This window comes from Diplotaxodon limnothrissa, linkage group LG7 (genome assembly GCF_057381915.1).
Source record: "Diplotaxodon limnothrissa isolate DT_005_m linkage group LG7, D_limnothrissa_male_GT1.1, whole genome shotgun sequence".
Classification (NCBI taxonomy): Eukaryota; Metazoa; Chordata; class Actinopteri; order Cichliformes; family Cichlidae; genus Diplotaxodon; species Diplotaxodon limnothrissa.
In genome coordinates, this window is record NC_140602.1 from 3,841,973 (window position 1) to 3,863,392 (window position 21,420).

At 40.0% G+C, this 21,420-nt stretch overlaps 2 protein-coding genes across 2 annotated transcripts in view; both read right to left on the bottom strand.

Moving 5' to 3' along the window:
- Positions 1-182: 182 nt before the first annotated feature.
- ttc38 (tetratricopeptide repeat domain 38) lies at positions 183-10,343 on the bottom strand. Its single transcript, XM_085359011.1, has 14 exons — positions 10,252-10,343; positions 9,743-9,820; positions 9,555-9,636; positions 8,642-8,813; positions 7,445-7,618; positions 6,971-7,046; positions 6,528-6,647; positions 6,336-6,395; positions 6,076-6,114; positions 4,055-4,136; positions 3,483-3,648; positions 2,148-2,307; positions 1,648-1,721; positions 183-1,285 (listed from the first exon to the last, which is right to left on the bottom strand). Exons 1-14 carry the CDS (start codon positions 10,279-10,281, stop codon positions 1,198-1,200), a joined length of 1,401 nt encoding a protein of 466 aa, XP_085215137.1. The 5' UTR covers positions 10,282-10,343; the 3' UTR covers positions 183-1,197.
- A 931-nt stretch (positions 10,344-11,274) lies between these two features.
- Positions 11,275-21,420, bottom strand: part of mical3a (microtubule associated monooxygenase, calponin and LIM domain containing 3a) — a 103,469-nt gene continuing 93,323 nt past the window's right edge. Inside the window, exons 44-47 of the mRNA XM_085359013.1 lie at positions 20,495-20,545; positions 14,576-14,675; positions 13,334-13,407; positions 11,275-13,227 (exon numbers count right to left, since the gene is read on the bottom strand). Coding sequence (XP_085215139.1) covers positions 13,043-13,227; positions 13,334-13,407; positions 14,576-14,675; positions 20,495-20,545 — 410 coding nt within the window. The 3' untranslated portion in view covers positions 11,275-13,042. The remainder of the gene's footprint in view (positions 13,228-13,333; positions 13,408-14,575; positions 14,676-20,494; positions 20,546-21,420) is intronic.

The window sequence follows — 21,420 nt, forward strand, 5'->3', positions numbered from 1 at the left end:
GAGACGGAGAGCAGAATGTGGGTAAAGCATTGTCCTCGTAGCTGTTTTTATAGCGCACCACCACACACTTCAAGTGCTTCATAAGTCACAACTGTGACGAATTTATTTCGCTCAAAGTCCAAAGATTGGTTTTTGTATATTATTTCTTCAACACCATTTATCATAGACATTGTCAGCCTATTGCTGATGTTACATACATAGATATAGATCAAAGTGTTCAGTATTAAATCAGTTATTTTTAAACTCTAATCAAAGAAATAAATGTTACATTTTTGATTTTTTTTAATCAAAGGAAGCTCATTTTAAAATGTTACATCAATTTCAATATAACATTTTAGCTATTTGAAATTTCAAAATGCTATTTTCCCCCAACAAAACATTTTTCTCTTTCTTTAAATCTCACATTTTTATGTATTTCAGCAGCATTACCACCACATTCCCACCTTTCAGTCGGGGTTCAGCCTTGTAGCACCAGCTCAACAGCTGCTACTCAATTTAGCCCAGTGGAAATCTTTTTACAACAATGTAAAAGCAATTTCAAAATCATACCAAGCTGTACAGTAACTAAATAAATGAAAGGACTTAAGACGGTTTATAAAACGTACAACAGCATTAAAACAGCTAAACAGGGTTGGGGGGGCCGGGGGGTGGGGGGGGTTGTTTATTGCTGAGCATCACAAGTCAAGATCCAGTGGCAGTAATATTAATCATCATTTGAAGCTCTGATAAGCTAAACAATCAATATAGAATATTTATAAAAGCAAATGTTTATTTGTTTAAATATAGAAAGTGAGAGAAGGCTCATTTAAAATAACATTGTTTTCAGTCTAGCTTCAGAGTGCACAGCGCCACCACTGTCATGTAATGTAATAAAAGCTTTCATTAGAAAAATGGAAATACAATTATTTGGGGAATAAAATTAACAATTTTTGGAATGAATAAAATTAAATTTTTGCACATAAGTTATTGCAGAAATTTGAATAATTCAATTTTACATATTTTTTCATGTCAAACTAGCTTACAGCTGTGTATTAATTATTGAATACTTGGAGTCTATAGTAAGAAAGAACTTCAATGCGAACTACAATGAGATTTGCATGAAAGGTTTCCACTCTCTTAACACTCCAAGCTCTTGATAGTTAAATCTTTTAAACCCACAATGGTTGTTTTTTTATATGGGAACTGGTTTGTGCACCTCTAGTCCTGAAGTGCAAGAGCTTTCTGCATCAGACGATGGGTCAGAGGAGAGTTTGGCCTCACGGCATCGCGCTCTGCCAGAAGACATCTGGGGAAATTCAGCACAAGACAGTGCAAAGACATGAACACAGATTCAAAGAGACTGCAGGCTGAGAGGCTAAGCTGATCAATAATGAAAGTATAACATGCTGTACAGACATGGATGTCAGTTACATAATAGGAGCATGAAAGCAGCTCGTGCTCTGTATGCAGATGGAAAGCAGTTAAAGAAAATCGGAGTGGACAGCAATTGCAACAAAACTATGTTGGAATTTCAGTGTTTCAGTGAATGAAAGATGGGGTTTTATTTCCCCTCGCACAATCTTCCGGCATATTCCCATTCAAAAACACACTGATACTGGGGGGAAAACACCCCAAAGCATGAAGCCTGAAATCCCTGCTGCTCCTTACCTTCCCAGCTTCTGGTGGTGCTTATTCTCCGATTTCATCGCAGCATGAATAAGCAGCTGATTAAACAGATCCCTCTGAAAACAACAATACACAAACACATTATTAGACACAAACCTCTTTCAGTTGTAAAAGGACATTCTGCATTTTGTGTTAGATTGTGTTACATTTTATGTAAACTGTGACGCCTTAGAGAACGGTTCTCAGAACAAAAATAACATAAAAGAGTTCATTATTCATACACTGGTGCACTGCACTCCACATGTTCACACGGTCTGGTATGTTCATAGATAGAAAGACTGCAGCTTTTCTGCACAACACTCCTAACCTCTGACCTGTTTTTACAGCATCAAGGATTTCACTTTTGCTCAAGAAAACAAAGTATGAGCAATGATATCCAAAGATAGTAAAGCCTCGAGGCTTAAACATTTTCAGCAGTTCACTAGGAGAGCTGCAGTTTGAAATGATTTTCTTTAACAGTTAATAAATTCTTTGAGACTTACCTGTGCATCACTGCCACCTATGTCTACCATGTGATAGCGTAAAGGGTATAGTAGCTCCACAGTTTGACCGTAGTTACCCTGGTTGTACTCCAGCATAGCCTGGCACATTGGTATCCCTATAGTCCCGGCCAGCTGATGCTGCTGATTGTCTCCTGGATCCCTGTGCAAGAAAAACACGGTTTTAAAAAAAGGAAACAACTTTTCTTATAAAAAGGAGCCAAAGATACAGAGTAACAAGTTAAAAACTGTTAATGCTGCATCTCAAAGAAGGCATCAGCATTAAATATTTTGTGAGAGTAGAAATCCAGGGATCTGGTTTGTCTTGCAAAAAGAAAATTAAAGCAAACATAAAGAACACATTCTGGAAAAAGACACTCTGTGGCTAGTTAGTTTATTTCTACATTTTTTGCTGACTTGTAAAGACACAGGAATATTTCCCTCTCCTTTATCTTTTGTGGTAGTTTCCCTTGTGGCAGGCTCTCCATGTGTGATAGCATATTGGTGTCTAAGTCTGCCCTCCTCACACAAATGGAGACAAACTGAACAGAAGCGAGCTCAGTGAAGTGCATCTAATATTATGTGAATTTAAACACTTGTTATGTCACTGTAAGTGCATTAAAAGCTTCAAGAAGTGTGAGTCCATCTGCAATGACTTCAGAGAATGACTCTCTTAGATTTGTCTTTGGAAAAAAAAAGTGCTGCTGTTGCACTTATCCAAACTTCTGCGGCCCAGTCTCCTCCCTACAGCAGTCAATCTAGAGGGAAAGCTGCAAAGACCTCTGAGAAGGATTCACTTCACTGTCCTTAAGCTTTCTCAGATTAGCAAATACTCTGAGTGACTGCCTCTGACTGTATAATTACCATATGGAAAAATATGGATTCGTTTAAACTATGCAATCCTCCAAAGACCCAGGTAATAAAAAGTAATATGCTAGATGTAATTGATGCATGCTGCGTTTGAACATGCATGCAGCTCGTCTAATACACTCAAAGTAAAGCTGCGATGAGGAGAAAATTACATTTTCTTACTTAACTCACTTTCAAAGAAATCCAACACGTCTTAAGTAATAGTGAAAGCACGACAGCTTTAAGGACTGGTTTTAAATGTGAGCTGTTCTGTGGTTTGTATGCTCGACGAAACGAAGAGCACAGGCCATTATAACCTCAGAGGCATCTGCTGCAGAGGGAAGCCCCTCTCTCTGACTGTATTCACACTCTATCTCACATCCTACGCTCAGTCTTGTCTCCATTTTACATAAGGCTTGTGTTGTTCTTATGTAAGCCTGACAGAGTGTTGAGGTGTGCAGTGAAGAGAAGAAATGGCACGAAACTTACTTCGCCAATTCCTGAAGGCCCTCCAGCAGACGCCGACTAGTCCCAGTCTCTTTAGCTCCCAGCGACACCATAAGGAAGTGAAGGTCATTAAACAAGGTCACGTGATCGTCAGTGTGAGGCCGAGTTACTTGGAGCAGCTCCTGCCAACGCTCCTTCACACACACTCCTGAAACATGCAGAAACACAAACACGCTAATACAGCTTGAAGGCTGCATAGTCAGCTGTAAAACAGAGCAGGAAGAAAATGTGGTCAGAGGTTCTGTTAATTACCTTAATTTCCAACAAAGCACTTTTGAGGTTCAAATTAATGAAGGATGGCAACTGAGATTATCTCTCCTCATTAGCAGTTTCACTCAACACCATACTGTCTTAAATTATCTTAAGTTATTTGTTCCAGTTGCCCATCAGCCCATTAGTAACACATTAGGAAATGTTGCAGCATTTTGCCAGCTGGCATCATTTTAAACATATTCTATGAGCACAAAAAAAAAATGCATTACTCCTGAATTTTAATCAGAGTGTGATGAGTGTCTGAGATGTATTTTTAGCATGCAGTTTGTTCTATATCTTACCGTCCATTTCCAATCTGTAAAGTAATGAGCAGGCATCTACAATGTCCAACATGGCTCCCGAGGCCTTGCAACGCCTGAAAACCTTAGTTGAACACAACACACTGTCATCACCATTCATTCTAATCACCAAAAGACATACAGACGTTTACATGCACTCGTCATGGGCATGAATGTCATGGTCATTTTGCTCTTTGTTCTTTTTCCAGGGTTTAACTAATTGTAGAGCATACATCTTTAAGGACTATAAAAAACAAGAACTGGGCCACATACATACATATACAGTATATAACTAATATTTGGTTAAATGTCACTTAATAAACCAGTTTCAAAGTGTGTTTAGGATCACTGACCCAATTGTGTATCCAAGTTTCAGCTGTCTAGCTGTTGACTTGAGGTAAAGAAGAAGTTGGAGGTAGTCCTTTAGTATGAACTGCAGGAAAACAGCCCCAGAGCTTGATGCTACCCCCACCTTGACTGACAGCTGGTAGCCTATTCTAACCTTTACTTCTCCAAACTTTCCTCGTCATTGTGGTCGAACAGCTCAATCTTTGTCTTGTCTGACCATAAAACTTTTCTCCACAAGGCTTGTCTCTGTGGGTTCAGTTCAGTTGTGCTTGAACTTTGCAGCAGGGGCTTTGTTTCTCGGTTCATAGCGATGCTTCACTGTGAACGCTCAGCCTGGTGTTCCAGCAGCTTCCTGTTCATGGCAGGATTTTTGATAGTTTGAGTCTTCTTCTAGACCTTAGCAAAGCTGTGACATACCTGAATAACTTTTACTTATGTACAATAGTTTTGAAGTTTGATGATCTTAGAATTTCCAGTTGTTTAGAAATGGCTCAGAGAGACCTTTCCAACTTGTGTGAATCTACACAAGTTCCTTGGACTTTCCCATTGCTCTGAGCATTGATCGATTCAGCGCGTGATGTCGAGCAAATAATTTGTATGCTGTAAGTTAACAGGTCTTCACCTTGTCAAATTACCAGACAATGTACGACCTTCAGTACCCCTTATTAATAGACTTAAGTGAGTGTATTTTTTTTTTTGACAACTTTATTTATAATTTTCCAATATGACAAAAGTACAGAAAAATATAACTCGAATTGTGATTACAAACACTGCCATTGTGAAACTGGTTACGCCAGTGGCAAACCAGTTGGATGCAGGAAAATGTGTAATCTATGGGCACATACAAAAAAACAAAAAAAAAAGTACTATCACGTGAACAAGGCAAAAAAAACAAAAACAAACGAACAGAAAAAAACAAAAAACAAAACCCACCAAAGAAAACAAAACAAACAAAAATAGAATAAAATAAATACATAAATAAAAGGGGGGGGGGGGGGCTGCATTGTGCGCAGTTCTGCAAACACCTCTTAAGTGAGTGTATTTAAATATTTGAGCCTGTACGTATGATTCTGACCTTTGATGGATTAGAAAAAAATCTAAACTAAAATCCAACTTTTAAGCCAAATTCTTGTTTTTAAATATTTAAAGGTGTATCCACCTAACACTTCAAAGAAAGTCAGCCAAGAATTACCATGACATTCGTGTCCATGATGACTGTACACAACGTCTGACCACGTTGTGTACAGTTCAGAGAAATTAAGTAAAGAAAAGAAAAAACGAGATGCTGAACTTTGCTGATGTGAATTTCAGAATTTCTTTTGCGTTCAAACTTTTAGCTGAGAAGTATTATTCTAAAGGTGCAGGACATCAAAGAGATGTACTTTCAAATTGTCTCTCTTATTTTTGGAGTATCACGAAATATAATCCGCTTTGGCTGTTGACACTGAAATGAGTGTGGGTGGTTCCTTGGCTCTGACATATGAATATGGATTTGACTTTCATTTTTGTTCACGCTTACCTTCTTGACTCACAACGAGCACATCAAACTGCATTAGTCTGCGTCTCTTGTGCAGTGTTGTGCAGTGGCGTATGCGTGACTCTGGAAGTTACTAAGAGTATGTACTCAGACAGCTATAGTATTAAAGTTTAGATGCAAACTTTCAACAGAAACCAACCTGAGTGTCGTATATTTGCAGAGCAGCTTCGTGTTGCCTCTGTGGAGGAGGTGAGGAAGACAAATTTGAATAACTTGAGCACTGAGAAATAGGCAACGTGGATAAATTGAGTTGCCCAAATGCAAACACAAATTAATCTTACAATATAATCAACCCCAGGCTTCAAATTACCTATGGGAGACAATATCATAAATACATTCTCCACAAACACTGTGACTGCCAGCTTTCCGCTTGGCTGAAAAACCCATTATCATCTTTACCTTCTCGATGAAAAATAGAGCCCAGTGCCAATAGTTATGACTGGCCAGCATGTCAGTTACCTGGAATTAAACATTACAGAGTTCAAATACTTTTCCCGGGGCTATTTGGATATGTAATATAATTCAGTCGTCTATGGAACAGATTACTTGTATGTGATTAATCAAAAACAGAAAAGAACAAAGTCATCGTACCTCCCAGTCTTTCTCTCTACTTTCCATGAACTTCAAGCCTTTATCCAACTCTGCCTTCATCTCACAAACATGGGCTACAGAGTGGACTGACCAAGCATCGTCGGGAGTTAGAGCGAGCCCCTTCACAAGAGAGTTTGCCGTTTTGAAGCAAGAAGAAGCGATGAACGTGTTGATAAGTAACTAGATCTAAAATGACCAATCCAAAATAACTGCATTCTAAACACTCAACATGATGCTCCCCAATCTTTTCAGCGACCCTCATATCATACTTTGTATGCATTACACGCTGAGTTTTGAAGGGTCTGCTGTTTATTCCTGTAGGTCTTTGACAGCAAATTACTTGCAGAGTTGAACTAACGAAATCAGAAAAGGGACCGAGAGTCCAAAACCCCCTGCTACAATAATGGCAACAGCTTGAATAACAGCAGAGAAGAAAATCTCACCTCCATGGCTACTTTCTCAGCCTGGTCATAGAAACGAGTTTCCAGGAGACCAAAGGAATATAGTCCATTCAGGTAGCTGAGAGCAGGTATGTGCACACGTACGTACACACAAAAACAAAGTAAACAAATAAATTTTAAAAAAAAGAAGATCTAATATGGCTCATTTCAGACAGTGAATTTACAAACGAGCTGCACCAATGCACAGCATACTGGAAATATTTATATTATTTCAAACTTTGAATCATGCAAAGCTACTCTGGCAGAGTGAAAGAACATCCTAACAGTTTGAAAGCATACATGCACACTTTAAACAAAAATACTAAGCACTGCACAACTACTTACTGTAAACAAGCCTCATTAGCTTACATGCTGTATGTTTTGCAGGTATGCATCCATACTGTCCCAATGCATGGCATCAATGTTTAGATTGACAAACAAAAAAAATCTCTGGTGACATTAAGCCGTCTTTTGTACCTGGACAAAGGCATGTGTGGTTTCCAGTGGGGAAGCACCCTGGCCACTGAGTCCCTCATTTGCATTTGGGCTCCCATGTAGAAATAAGCATCATGTGCAAACTTGAGGGCCAACATATCAGTTGGGTGGTCTAGCAGAATATCTTCCCATGCCTCACAGGCTTTCGGAAAATTTCTGCAAGACAAATGTGTCGGTTTAAAAAAGAAAAAAAGAGCGAGTTCAGGGAACGTTGATCGGTACCTGGAGAATCACAAATGTCAATATGCTTTGTGAGCAGATTAGAGGGACTTGGAAAGTATCGCAAAGACAATGCTGAGAGCCAAAATGGCTCCTCGATATTACAGTATAGCTGACTATACCCCGGGGAAATAAGACAATGAATATAAAATTCAAATATTACTTGCTGGACTGTGACTGAAATTTTACAGAAGAGCTTGGCAGACAATCTGTAGTAAGAGAGTGTATCACGTAAGGCCAGGCAAATAACTTAGGGAATGAATATCACCTGATAAAAAATAAATTAAAAAAACACTTGTACTTCTGTGTTATGTATAAAAAAAAAAAAACACAAGTTCAACCTATTTCTTCTGGCTCAATGAAACTCATTTCGACTCAGACTTCAACTACAGACCCCAGTGACAGATAAGATTAAATATGTAAGAGTCTCTCTTAGCATACAACTCTGAGAATGATTAAGTTACTTCATTTTAAAGTCATTACATCAGGATTTTGTACAGATTTATAACAGAAATATTTTTGATAGCGTTAAATAATTAACCCTTAAAATAATTTTGATAAAACCAGTTTTGTGCACATAAAAAAAAAAAAAAAACTGTTGCAGTGTGCAGGGCTCTTGGATAAGGGACGCTAAAACTAACCACATTTTATGCTTTTAAAAAATAAGTGTTTGTGTGCTGTCAATTATTGAGGTTTTTGTTTGATTGATTTTACATTTGTTATGCATTTCAATCATAAACATGCTTTTCAATCAGTTTCCTGTGAATTCACAACCACTTTGAACATTTAGAGAATTGGGTTTGCTGACTGATACAGGTTTCATATCGTCATCATGGGTTTATTGAGGCCTTCTGAGCAGGAAAACATTCAAAGATAAATTTGGCTCAAACACAACCCAATGAAGCACGGGCTGCTTTGTGATTGCGTCTCCTGCTGTGGCGGTCTGGCTCTGGACCTTACCCGTGTGAGAAGAGCTCCATGGCTTTGACATGGAGTCTCTCTCTGGAAGTGATGTCCTGGCTGTTGGCAAGTTCCACCGTCCTCCTCACAGCACTTGACAGACGCTCATCCAGCCTGGTGGAGCTTGTTGTTGCCACTAGCTCCAGGCCTGTACTTATCACATGCCCCATAACTACAGGAAAAACAAATAACAGCTGTCTTTTCTTTCTGGAGGTTTCTGTAGCTGCAGTTCTCATGGGGAACGAATCACATGCACTTGTAAAGTTTTGCCTTTGGACTTAAGTAAAATATTACAGGAGCTTCTTGGTTCCATTTCTGTTTATTTGCAGCATGAGATGAAGAATAAGAGTTGTTTAACTCCACTGTATGCCCCTGATACGAATAAGTGCAAGCAGCCAGCATTTTAAAGGGTGTCTATTGTCAGCAATGGTAAACTTGGAAGACCTCAAATTGTTTTTCTTATGTAACCAGACATTAGGATCAATCAATTCAATCAACGTGTGTGTTTACAGCAGCTAAACTAAAAAGCAGCTTGCAAGTTCTGAGGAGAATCAATAAGTGTTGAACTTGCACTGAGGAGAATCAATAAGTGTTGAACTTGCACTGAGGAGAATCAATAAGTGTTGAACTTGCACAAAGGAGGGTAGAGTCATTTGCATGAACAACAACTAAATGCTTGATCAGAGCTCAAACTGACAGCTGACAACTGAGGCCTCCCAGCTACACATAACACTGAAATAATCTGAAGTGACTGACCTCTAACATGTTTATTTAAAGAGTAGTAGCCACATTTAATTGTTTTTCCTTGCAGCGTATAAACTAATCAGACATCTCAGGGTTTCTTTAGTCTTATTTTGTTGTTTTCCTTATTTCCATATTTATCAGAAGCATAGTTAACCCCACATTTAGTTACCAAAATTTGGGTCAGCTGCCTGGACAGCAGAAATGCATCCTTCAATTCCTCCCAAGCTGTCATCGTTCCTCCACTTCACGTACTGGGGGGTTAAAACACAATTTAGATCTTAAACAGCCTGAAACACCCACGGTGTGCAAACTGCGTGTGCATGTGAAACAGGTGTTTTCGGGTGTTAAGTAGGCTACCTGCGTGAGTATGGCGTCATACATTTTACAAGCCTCATTACTGCTGGTGGACAATGTAAGCCCCTCCGCCCTCCATGCCTGCAAGAAACGGGAACATAATGGTGCAGACGTTAATGCTGGGTTTCAGTGTGTAAGCCGTTTGCATGACAAACATGCTGTTGTCTCGTCGGCTTGAGCAACCTGAGGTTAAAGATTCATCGAGTAAAGGCAGCCAATTTCATTTCAGTGTTAGCCTAAATAAATCTACTTGTTATTGTAAAAGTTCCGGACACTTATCAACAGTGGACATGTAACTTATCGAGGTTTGCCTGCTTTATGCCCCTGCATGAATATTTTTCTGTAAACTAACAGTTTTATCCTTTTTTCACTTTAAATATACATATCTCAATAATACAAACTATGTTTCTCAATCCTTACTGCCACTTAGTTATTGCAACAAATAAAGAGAAAGTGTCGCTTTCTGTTCTTCATCCTTCTTTAAAGTTTCTTTCTCTCTCCGAGTCACTGACCTGGCAGTCCCTGAAGCTTGAGGAAATCATTTCGAAATCTTCAGCTTCTCCACCTACACGGAAAAAAAAACCAAAACCTGCTGGTGGGTCAACTTCTCGGTCAATAAAAAAAGAAAAACGGGCCGGAAGTTTGTCCCTCCGTTGACACTCTTTCAAAATAAGTGCACGAGTAGCGTTTAGAAAGTCTACGTCAGAATGTTTTCCGAAAGCATGCGCTTTATTTTGTTAACTGACCTGCTATTTACGAGTCCACAAGATTATTTAATGTTAAAAACATTTTCCCCACATTCCGTTTGCTTTACTTAAAGAACCTGCTGTCGTTATCGGTTATGGAGGAGAAACTATCCTCGGTGGCTACAAGAATTATCAGACGGGGAGTCTTAATAATGTTGTAGGATTTATCTTGGCTTTTGCTTGAGAAATTAAATTTTTCACAGATGACAGGACCATTCAACAGGCAGGGGGCATCAAACGTATTAAATGTACAATTCTGGGTTTTTGATGTCTGACACCAAGGCACTAAAAATCTATTTTCCCCACCTCTGCTGAGAAGATTACATTTCAGCCCCCACCCTCTTTATTCTCCCTCATGCAAGTCCCCCAATTTCATGGAAGCGCAGCAAAAAAATATCAGGTAATTTTAAGATGCCTGGGTTCCATCACAGTGCCCGCTACAGCTTCTTTGGCAAGTTAAAAGGCAGGTAGAAGTTAAGATTGAAGTTAAATGCGTTTCAAAATATACAGGAAAAGCACAGATAATACCATATGAACAGTATTCTACTACTTCTTTAAATCTATGCAGTCCCACCACATTATATAGCCTGCCTATTTGCATTTAGGAATTAATTCCTTTCTGCTACTGTACTTTGTGTTCTCGGTAGAAAGCCTCCGCTAATCCTTTATTAAGCCTGGGCTTGTAATGAAAGCAGAGAAAAAGTCACAGTAACATCTCAGGCTGGCTAAGGTGGAATGAAAGGTTTAAAAATAATAATCTCTTGCTCATAACTATAAGACCTTCAATTAAAAAGTTTGATTTTAGAGGACAAACACGTAAAAGAACTGCATCGTTTATTGCCGTCTTCAGCATACATCCAACACCCCTATGAATTTTAGCTACATGAAGCATTTACATTACAAGTCGTTTGTCGACAGAGTAGTTTTAAAAATTAGGATTCACTTTCTTTACATATGATACAATTTGCACAGGTTAATAAATATCAATACAATCATGTCAACCTTGGAACACACAATCTAAAACAACAGCCCATAAAATTGTGTAATATTCACAGCTCCAAACAAGTCATAAATATAGCCTCTGACATTTCTACACTGTAAAACAGTGCCCACCTGGATTTGTACAATTGGCAAAGAGGCCTACTAGTCCGCCAAGGATGTCCAACGGATAAACCAAACCAATATTCTCATTCAATGTAGCTTGTGCAGTTCTTTAGGGTCCCATTTATGTGTAGTTTGGGGACCTGCTGTAGAAAAGTGTTGTTTTAAAAAAAGAGCTCCAGTGGAACACACAGATGTGATTATTGGATACCTCAAAAAAATCTAAACAAAAAACAAAACTTAAGTTTATAGAATGGAAATGAAAAGGCATCTTTTTCAAAGCTAAAGTATTAACACTGCAGTATATAGTTGTGTAGTGTTCTCTCTTCCCCACAGTAAGTCCTCCCATACTAACAACAGTAACATCAGGTCGTTAGTAACATCCCATTGTTAATACAGTCTATCCCGAGGATTGTTTCTACTGTTTAACAAAGCAGGAACCAAAATGTGAACAAATACTTGTAAACGTTAACGGTCAGTGTGATACACAGCCAATGAGAGCTCACAGAGAGGCCCATCATCATCATCAACTCATGTGAAATGCTTAAATATTTGCATCCAAGTCTTCTATGTGCCTGAAGCCATAATTCCTGACATGCAGCGGCATGTATGCGAGATACAAAAGAGATATGCGAGATAATGAGATTCTGGGCACTCTCCTGTGAATACAAATAAAATTAAAACAAAACCATTTTTTTTAACTGTTAAAAGCAAAACATGGTAATAAATACATAAACATGGACATATTTAATGGATTCATAGTGGTGACAGACTCTGCAGGGGGAAAGGAAAGAAAACAACAACAACCCCGGAGCGTTTTATGATGCATTTGTGGTTTCTGAAGGATGCTGATGTGAGTTTGTCACTAGGGAGAAAAAAAGGCAGCTTCAGCAGAGTCCGTTCTACAGTCGGACTGAAAAGAGCGAGCTAGGAGACCTTGCTCTGACATTTAAAACACACCTCTGCAGCACTAAGACCGAGGACCCTCATCTACTGAAAATGGGACTCGATTATACCCCCTCCCATTTTTGTTTTTACAATTCCTGTACATCAGCAGGACCAATCTTCATTCTTCCCTTTAAATAGTGGAGAACAAAGTCTTTAAACGCTCTCCTAACCCCCCGCCACAATTTTCAAGGTTGAGATGTTAAAGTTGTGAATATACACACCACGTCTCCACCCACAGACTGAGACAGCAAGCATAACTGCAAAGTGATTAACATGTACTGCCTTTGGGCAGGGGATATGTAAACGCTGCAGACTGCTCCAACATCACAGGCAGCCGTAGTGTACATATTATGTTGTTGGGGTTCTTCACACATTGGCTGCTCTAGGTGTGACAGTTTTAGGCCAAATGCCTGTGTCAAAGTTCAGCAGATATATCCACATCAAAGACGCCCACGTGAGACTGAGACCGCCTACGAGCAGTCGAAAACTTGAAATGATTCCCCTCACATCAAGCCCAGTTGAGGTTAAAGCCTTTAGAGAGCATAACAGCCTCCAGGTCCTTGTCTTCCTCCTTCTCTCGAAGTCTCTGCTCCTCCAGGAGAGCAACCAGGGCATCTCGTTGCTCCACCACTTCCAACATCTCATTCAGGATCTGCTTCTCCTCAGCCAGTTCCTTCTCAGATTTCAGGTGGTCTGAAAGAAGCCCGTGCAAATTTGAAAACAAAGAGACGTTATGCAGATATGAACGCTGGGAGCTCATTTGTATAGCCCGTCAGCTAATTTGCATTCGAGCGTTCACCTTCCACGGCCATCCGTTCCCTGAGTTCCTGCTGCAGTCGGCTCTGTCTGTCCTCCAGCTCCAACTCTCTGGCACTTGGGGACAGAAAGTAAGAAGGGAGACTGGCTAAGTTAGTGTCACTAATAAGCTATAGCTTTCGACATCTACATTATTCATCAGACTATTCATTTATCTATGTAGCATTTCATTAAAGAATATACTATCTGGCTGGAAAAAAAGATGGGCTATTAATCTAAAAGCTTTTGGTAAGCAATGATGAGATGATACTGGATAATTTAAGGGCCAAAATTAAAGCAGTAAAGTTGGTTTTCCTACATTTTTCTAAATGTATTGAAAAAGCAGTCACATATCAGCAGATGAAAAATAAGTGACTTCATAGCAGGGGAATCAACATCACACTCATAATATTACTATTTATAAAAGAAGGAGGTAATAAATCTCTGCTTCTGTCAAGAGAAACATAACTTATAAGCCTTAAGAAAGACATTATATTACATATTTAGGCATTTATGATATTACACTTATAAAGTAATCTGACGCTGGAATGCATTTTGATCACCTGGCAACCTTCGGGAAGACTGGCTGCAACTTTTGGTTTCTTTAACCCAACTTAAGGGTAAAAATAAACATTTATGACAACATATGTGCAACTGGACTCATTCACTTTATAGATGCATCTTGTTAACCTATGAAAATGAGATGCTAACTTAGCACACCACCCTCTCATCCATGCACGGTCACTTCTGAAAAGAAGGATCCCTTTAAAACTGTAGTTCCCGAACCAGCTGGTGAGAATACAGTGACGTGGTCTGTTAATTACAAACCTATAATTCTTACTCAGGCTTGATTTGTTTATTATTCTGGTCACTGCTCTGAAGTTTCTCACCAACTACTGAAAACTATCAGAGTCCAAGGAATTCAAGAATCATCGCGATCGATGATGTCTGGTCATGGCCCCGTTGTATTATCCACTTACTATAAATCACTTTATAAGACGTACCCTTAAAATTAACCACTGAATTCACCTCATCTCAGCCAACTACTGACATTTTCTAAAGATCAGTTTTCCATCTGTACAGTGCACATTAGTGAAATTTGCCATCATACATGTACCTACATAAAAAGAAGAAGCTAACATATGAACCAGTGACAACCAAGTTTTGCATCTTGGACATTAAAAGGATCCAATCAGCTAACACATTTGGGGGTTTTTCCAGTGCACCTTTAAAGGGATGTACTTACAATATCATGAGTTCGGACTCGTAGCGGACTAGGGCATTTTTCTCCTGCACCAGCTTGAACCACTCTTGCATTAGTTTAGGATCGTCTTTCTTACCCATACCTGGATGGAAGGAGGAAGCACAGAGCAGCAGTGAGACTCCAGGTGGCTGCGGCACGACACTCATGTCACAGAGACGAGGACTGACACAGGCAATGCAATGACAGCCAAGCCAGGATGTCCTTACAGAGGGATGGTGAGGTGGAAGAATGGATTCGACATCGACGTGATTGGCTGTGCCATACCTAACGATGGCACTCAGAAGGTGAGGAGGAGCTACAGGACTCAAATTTGGCATGTGTGCACATAGAAACACACACAATCCACATACAAACACATACAGACAATACCTGTTGTTGTGAAGCTGAGAGTTTGTGTTACCCAGTTTGGTCCTTTCGACAGACGTAGCTACTTTCTGAGCAACTCCTATATGTTTTTTTGCAAGTGTGAGTAATAATAAAAAATTCACAAGTCTACCAATCAATAGCTAAGATATTAGAGAGAAATAAATCCAAGGACCTATGGAAATATTTCATCTTCCCCTGTCCACATATTGACCGACCAGCTGAAATGAAATCCTTTCAGATCCTATTCATGCTCGGTGGTTTTATGGGTACTTTATCCTCATGTTATAGGGGGACTTATCACTGTGACCAGTAGAGAAGTTCCCTCTATTCATCCTGCCACAGAGACGAGCATATTTAGTGCTGCTGGCATCATGCATTGCAGTCAGAGCGCAGAGCAGCTGCACACTTCTCCTGCAGTCCCACTTGACTATGCAGAGAAGACCAGTGTATGGGGCATGCTTAGGGAAGGTCTGCTGCTGGGGCGATGCACCCTTTCATTTATCTGACTGCAGCAGGTGGAGCCAAGCGGTCTTGATGAAACACCAGAAGGCGAACCTTGATGCAGCGTGACATACTTAGCTGGGGAAGAGGAGGCTCTTGCACAACGAAAAGAAAAAACATTGTACACACATAAATAGCATGGCTGTAGTCTCGGGCACTGGCTGCTGCTAATTGACAGACAAGGGACAGAGAGAGAGGCAGAGGTGGAGGAGAGCTGCTCACACTTAGAGCAATGCAACATGAGAAGACAAAAACACGAAGCCTGATTTACCAGACCTATTCTACAATGGGAGCTTTTCTTCTTCCTTAACTACTTCTGTCTGTTCCACTGACACCACCCTTCAGCCAAGGCTCCCATCACAAAAGAAACAAGGACAAAAACAACATGCCTTTCTTTTTGGGGGGGATTTTTTTCTCTTCACATGGATTGAAAGCTTCACTGACCGAACCACGTGGCCCACTCATTTTTAAGACTTACATAAGGCTGGAATTTTACAACAAATCATCACACCATGCAAGTTTCTTGCTGACAGGCCAGTCAGGTGTCAGGTGGTCATTGCTCAGTTTGAACATTTTATGATTGCATGACATTGTAAAGATTTTATCAAAGGATAAGCCAGAAAATCCAACCAAAACATGCTGCTGATTAGAGTCACGCTGTGGCTGAGTAGTTACTAAGTTACTGCAGTAGTACTTAGATGGTCTAAACTTTCTACATTATTGTATTAAAATAGGTTGAAAGGTGATTTCTTTATTTAAAAATGAAAAATGCACCACAGTCTTCAATATTCTGTTTTTCTGATATGGCATTTTCTGAAAATGAGCATTACACAGGAAAGACATAATCCATTACGGCTAGCAAAGAAGTATGCTAAGCTAAATCTTGATATTAAATTACTCCCACAGTAAAACACCTGTTCAGGACTTGAGGGACCCCCCTAGTAGGAGCAGAGATGTGTTCTGGTAAACTATCCACAATGATATACAGCGGTCCCTCGTTTATCGCAGGAGTTACGTTCTAAAAATAACCCGTGACAGGTGAAATCCACGAAGTAGCCAACTTTATTTTTTTACAATTATTATAGATGTTTTAAGGCTGTAAAACCCTTCACTACACACTTTATACACTTTTCTGAGACAGGCGTGGACCTTTTCACACTTTTCTCTCTTGTTTAAACTCTCACAGTTCAAACCTTCGTAGAAAAATAAGTCCAGTATTAAAGAAAGAAACCAAAGGCAACCGCGGTTGCCTTTGATGTTGCAAAACGTTTCATCGACATTGTTGCGTTTGTTGGGGAGAAAACAAACATACCGTACGGCACTCCAGAGACACGCTGCTAGCGATCGAAGATTTATGTACATTTGATAAGCTGAACGCGTTCTGTACTGTACAGGAGACACAGCACGAGATTGATTGACAATGGTCTACAGCCAATCAGGACGCAGAAGACAATACGCTGGAAAAAAACAAAAAACAAACATGCAAAATTGAACCCAAAAAATCTGTAAAACAGCGAGGCTTCGAAAAGTGCACGGCGTTACAGCGAGGGACCACTGTATACTTCTAACAAAATTATTTTTCCCCAACATCAGCTTCAGCGTGATGAGCTCCTTCATATTCTGGAGAAACCTACTGAGCCTAATGTCACACAAACAGTTAGGAAAAGCTGGGAGGACAAAGGGGGGGGGGGACCAACGACGTAGCCCATTTCTGGAGATCCTTACGCTTGCAGGTAACCTGCCACAACTGGCGGCAGATGCAGCGAGGTTATGTTACCTTCAGGGGAACAGCAGGGGCAGAAGGAGAGCGGTCTTCGGCGAGGCATCCCCACAAAGGGCTCAACTTCCACAAGACAGAGGGGAAAGAGCGTGAGGGAGTGACGCAGGTGGGCACATTAGGAGGGGGAGGTAAGAAACAGTAAGAATGGAGGAAATAATGTGGGAGGAAAAAAAAAACAGACATGACAGAGGCAAAGAGAAGAGGACAAAGAGGGTGCAGGAGGAAGGGGAAGGAGAGGTTTGAGGTGAGGAAGAAAATATCAAAGAGAAAAATCAACAGGGGACAGGAGCACTGCGATAGGGAGCAGACAAATCACCTAGAGAGAGGAGGTGGGAAGAGATCAGCTGTGTGGTGTGAGAAATGAAAAATATGGGATAAAATAAGAACAGAAAACAAGAGGGGGGAAATCTAGAGCATAGAAGAGAAAATAATCCTGTTTGATCTTGCAAGTGTAGTTCTTCTCATGATCTTTCAATTAGGTAAAAGCACCCTACATCTGTGCGCTACACACCACGCACATAGCCAGTGGTTATATATAAATGATTTATTCCCATTATAAAACCCATTACTGCTCATCAATCCATCCCACTCGCAGACGCAGATAATGGCTTCATCTTTAAAGTGCTGCTTCTTGTACACGTTACATGTTTAGACCACTCTGCATAATTTGTTGCCGGTTTGGCGACTTCTGAAGTTTAGCTTCTTCTCAAGTGCAAATTAGGATTTTTTTCTTCTTCTTATTTGCATCCACTAAAAAGATTTTCTCAAAACGTAAGATTACAGATAGGCGTTTATTAAGTAACTTCCACTAAAATATAGACTAGAAAATATGTGTAATGTAAGGCACATTTCACTTAAAATGGAGCAAATATGCAGGATCTTCTATAGTAAGGGCTCATACTCGAGTAAAAAAAAAAGATTTTTCAGGTTGGAAGGTGAGGAGGCGTGAGAATGAAATGCTCAATACGTGCTACAAGGGACTATCACAGAAAAGAAGGAAAAATTGCAACTTAAAAAGACCGAGGCCCTAATAAAATGTTTATGGCTTCCCCAAATCATCCAAATGTGCTTATGGATTGTGTCGTTTGTTCAATGAATCTTCATCTATGCTCATAATTATTAAAGTTGATTATTACATTTCTAAGTAAAGTTAATAAAAATAGCAGAAAGAAGAAGGGGGAAATTACCTGGCTTTAATATTAGATTTTTCCTCTTTTGTTTTTTCCTTGCAGGTCTCATCTGCTAGCACAAACCGTATAAGCCACTATTCAGTGTAAGCGCCACAGTTCTTCATCACCCACCAAACACGATAAGCAGGACGGAGGACTAATGGAAAATTATCAGGAAGCTAAAAGCGTTTTTTTGTGACACATCCAGCCCAAAACATTCAACAAACCCAAAACAGTTTCAGGTTCATACATTTGAATTAGCTCAGAAAGAACAAATAAAACCAGCTGGATTGGAAGTGATGAAACACCATGCCTCCTGTTAGACTTCTGGGCAACCAATTAGAAGGGGAAACTCGGACGCTTGCAGAGTGACCTTTGTGCCAAAACAAAATGACTCTGCACAATCTTCTTTTTGATGAGTGCCGACAACCAGCGACACAAAAGCACAGAGAAGCCCTGCATAAAGAAATGCTCATTTTTCTCCCTCGTGCTGAGAAACTCCATTTATGCTAAATAACTAAAAATCAAACACGTGTTTCTCACAAACCGAATTCACAGCAGACGTGAGGTGAAAAAGATGCATTCCTCTCATACTCGAGTCTAAAGGAGAACAGTGGACACGACGAGACGTTTCAGCCAGACACAGTCAACGCGTTAAACAGTTTTCCAGCCGCAGCTTATACACAGCGGCTAATGTTTTAAGATTACAGCACTACCCATTAGTGCACACACACATACACACACACACAAACACTTTGGGGAGTTATGCAACTGAGCAGGTATGAGAAAGATTGCTGGGACTACAGTGCAGAACTACAGCAGGACAGAGTTCTGAGGCGAAGCTAAGAGCCAGGCTAGGAGTTTAGTATTAGTCAAACCAGGGTGGGTCACAGGTTACACATGTGTGTGGTCGGCAGGTGTCCGAGGTTTGTCCATCTTCCATCACACTCTAGCTCCAATGTGCAAGATCGGAACATGACTAGATGAGATGAGTTGACTCAAAAGTGTCACAAACGCGATATCTTTAGATGTAATGTGACAGTTGACAATAAAAACACAGAAATAAGACAGAGATTTTTTTTTTTTTAATATCTTTCTTGAAATACAAGGCTGGGATTTCTTTTCTCTTATTGTTAAAATTAGGAAAGCCAAAGCTCTTTCAGTTCATCTACAAACTGCGTTGCTTCAAACATGTTTTCCTTCCAGCTAATGGTGTAAAAGAGGACAACTGACAAAGATCGATTTAGAAATTTGCACTAGAAATGAAAATAGAGACCCTGTGCATGCAATATTACGAATCTCACATGTACCAATTAAAAAAAAGAGATGATTTACTGAAAAAAGGTCATTAGTTTAAAACAAATACAGACATTAATCTGTTTTACAGTTGTCCTGTATGTCTCCCATAAAAATAACACTGAATATATCGATGTAGGAATATGAGAAGACAGCAGGATCAGTGCATTGGTGGTTTTGGTCTTCTCATGAACAGAATATTCAACGTTCCCAGCCTTTAAGTAGAACTCTGTACTTTTCTCGGTTCCCCATCTCAGCTGGCCTGCTGCTACTCGCCAGGATTTTATTTGATGAACAGTATATTATTCTATCTGCTAAATTAAACGTTTTAATGAATATGCAACAGAAGACCAGAACTTTAATGTGCAGCAAAAGCATGAATGCATACTGCTGCTCTAATATCACTCTTTGCATTGCGTCGCCGTTTGCATCAGTGCTGCACCAAACAGTCTACGTGCAGCAGAGTGACAAATAAAAGTTACTTATTAATTCGTTCATTCATCATTCATAAGTTTATAGAGATCAAAGACAATCTTAAGAGAACAGCACGAGGCCAAGTGTCTGATCTCCGTTTGATGTAAAGAGTGTCTGAACTACAAACCCAGTAAAGGAGAAAGCGAGGGGAGGGAGGGAGGGTAAAGGAGCAGAGAGCATCGCAGTGGCTTAAAGCCAGCCAGCCAATCACGGCGGATATGAGGGGTACAAAGCTCAAGTAGTAACAGGGAGGAGGAAGGACAGATTGGGTTAGCCATTAGGTTAGTTTTAAAGCGACAGATGTGAAATACATACCGCCCAGATGCAAGTCCAGGATTTCACTGTAATTAGAATCTCCCCAATAGTCTACAACGACAGGGATATATTAGAGATAGGAGTTACTTAACACAGCCCCAAACTAGGCACACAAACACGCACACACTGAAATCTCCAACAAAAGCAAGTCATGCATGTTCTCTGAAACATACAGACACACACAGAGTCCATCAGTACTCACCACAATTCAAATGCAGTCATTTTGTGCAACAGAATATTTCCAATGATGATAATAAAAGACTGCTGCATAGATTTGGTGTGTTGCCGTTTGCTGGGCTATTCTGCATATTTGCTCTGTTTTGTGTGTGTGTGTGTGTGTGTGTGTGTGTGTGTGTGTGTGTGTGTGTGTGTGTGTGTGTGTGTGTGTCTCGACGTGTTGAGGAAATTGCTTCATTTTTATGTGTATTGATTTGAGCAGAAAAGAAGAACTAGCTCTCCACTTATGTACAATTAAATCTACATGTGCTGAGATCTTTGGGTGGAGCAGATAAGCTGTTGTGCATTCCGAAAGCAGCAAAAAAATAAGTAAATTGAAAAAAAGATAAGACAAGATCTCAAGAAATATCTGTATCAAGTCATCCAACCACAGCAAATATTTGCAGAAATGATTCCAATAACAAAGTTGTCGGGCTGCAAACCAATCCGAATTTGATTTCTTACATTCTGATTGCATTTAGGAAATCTAACGTGATCCGAGTATTGACTGGAGAGGCGGTGAGAGAGACGAAACACATCCAGAATGAGCAGACACCAATCTATGTCGGGGAGGGGGACACACGCATTCTCCTCGTTTGCATGCAGCTTGGACTGATGATGGCAGACACGTTATGAACGAACACATATCGACATGTTCGGAGATGGAGAACTGTTGCAGTGTGTCACCACAGATGGACCCTACGTAACAG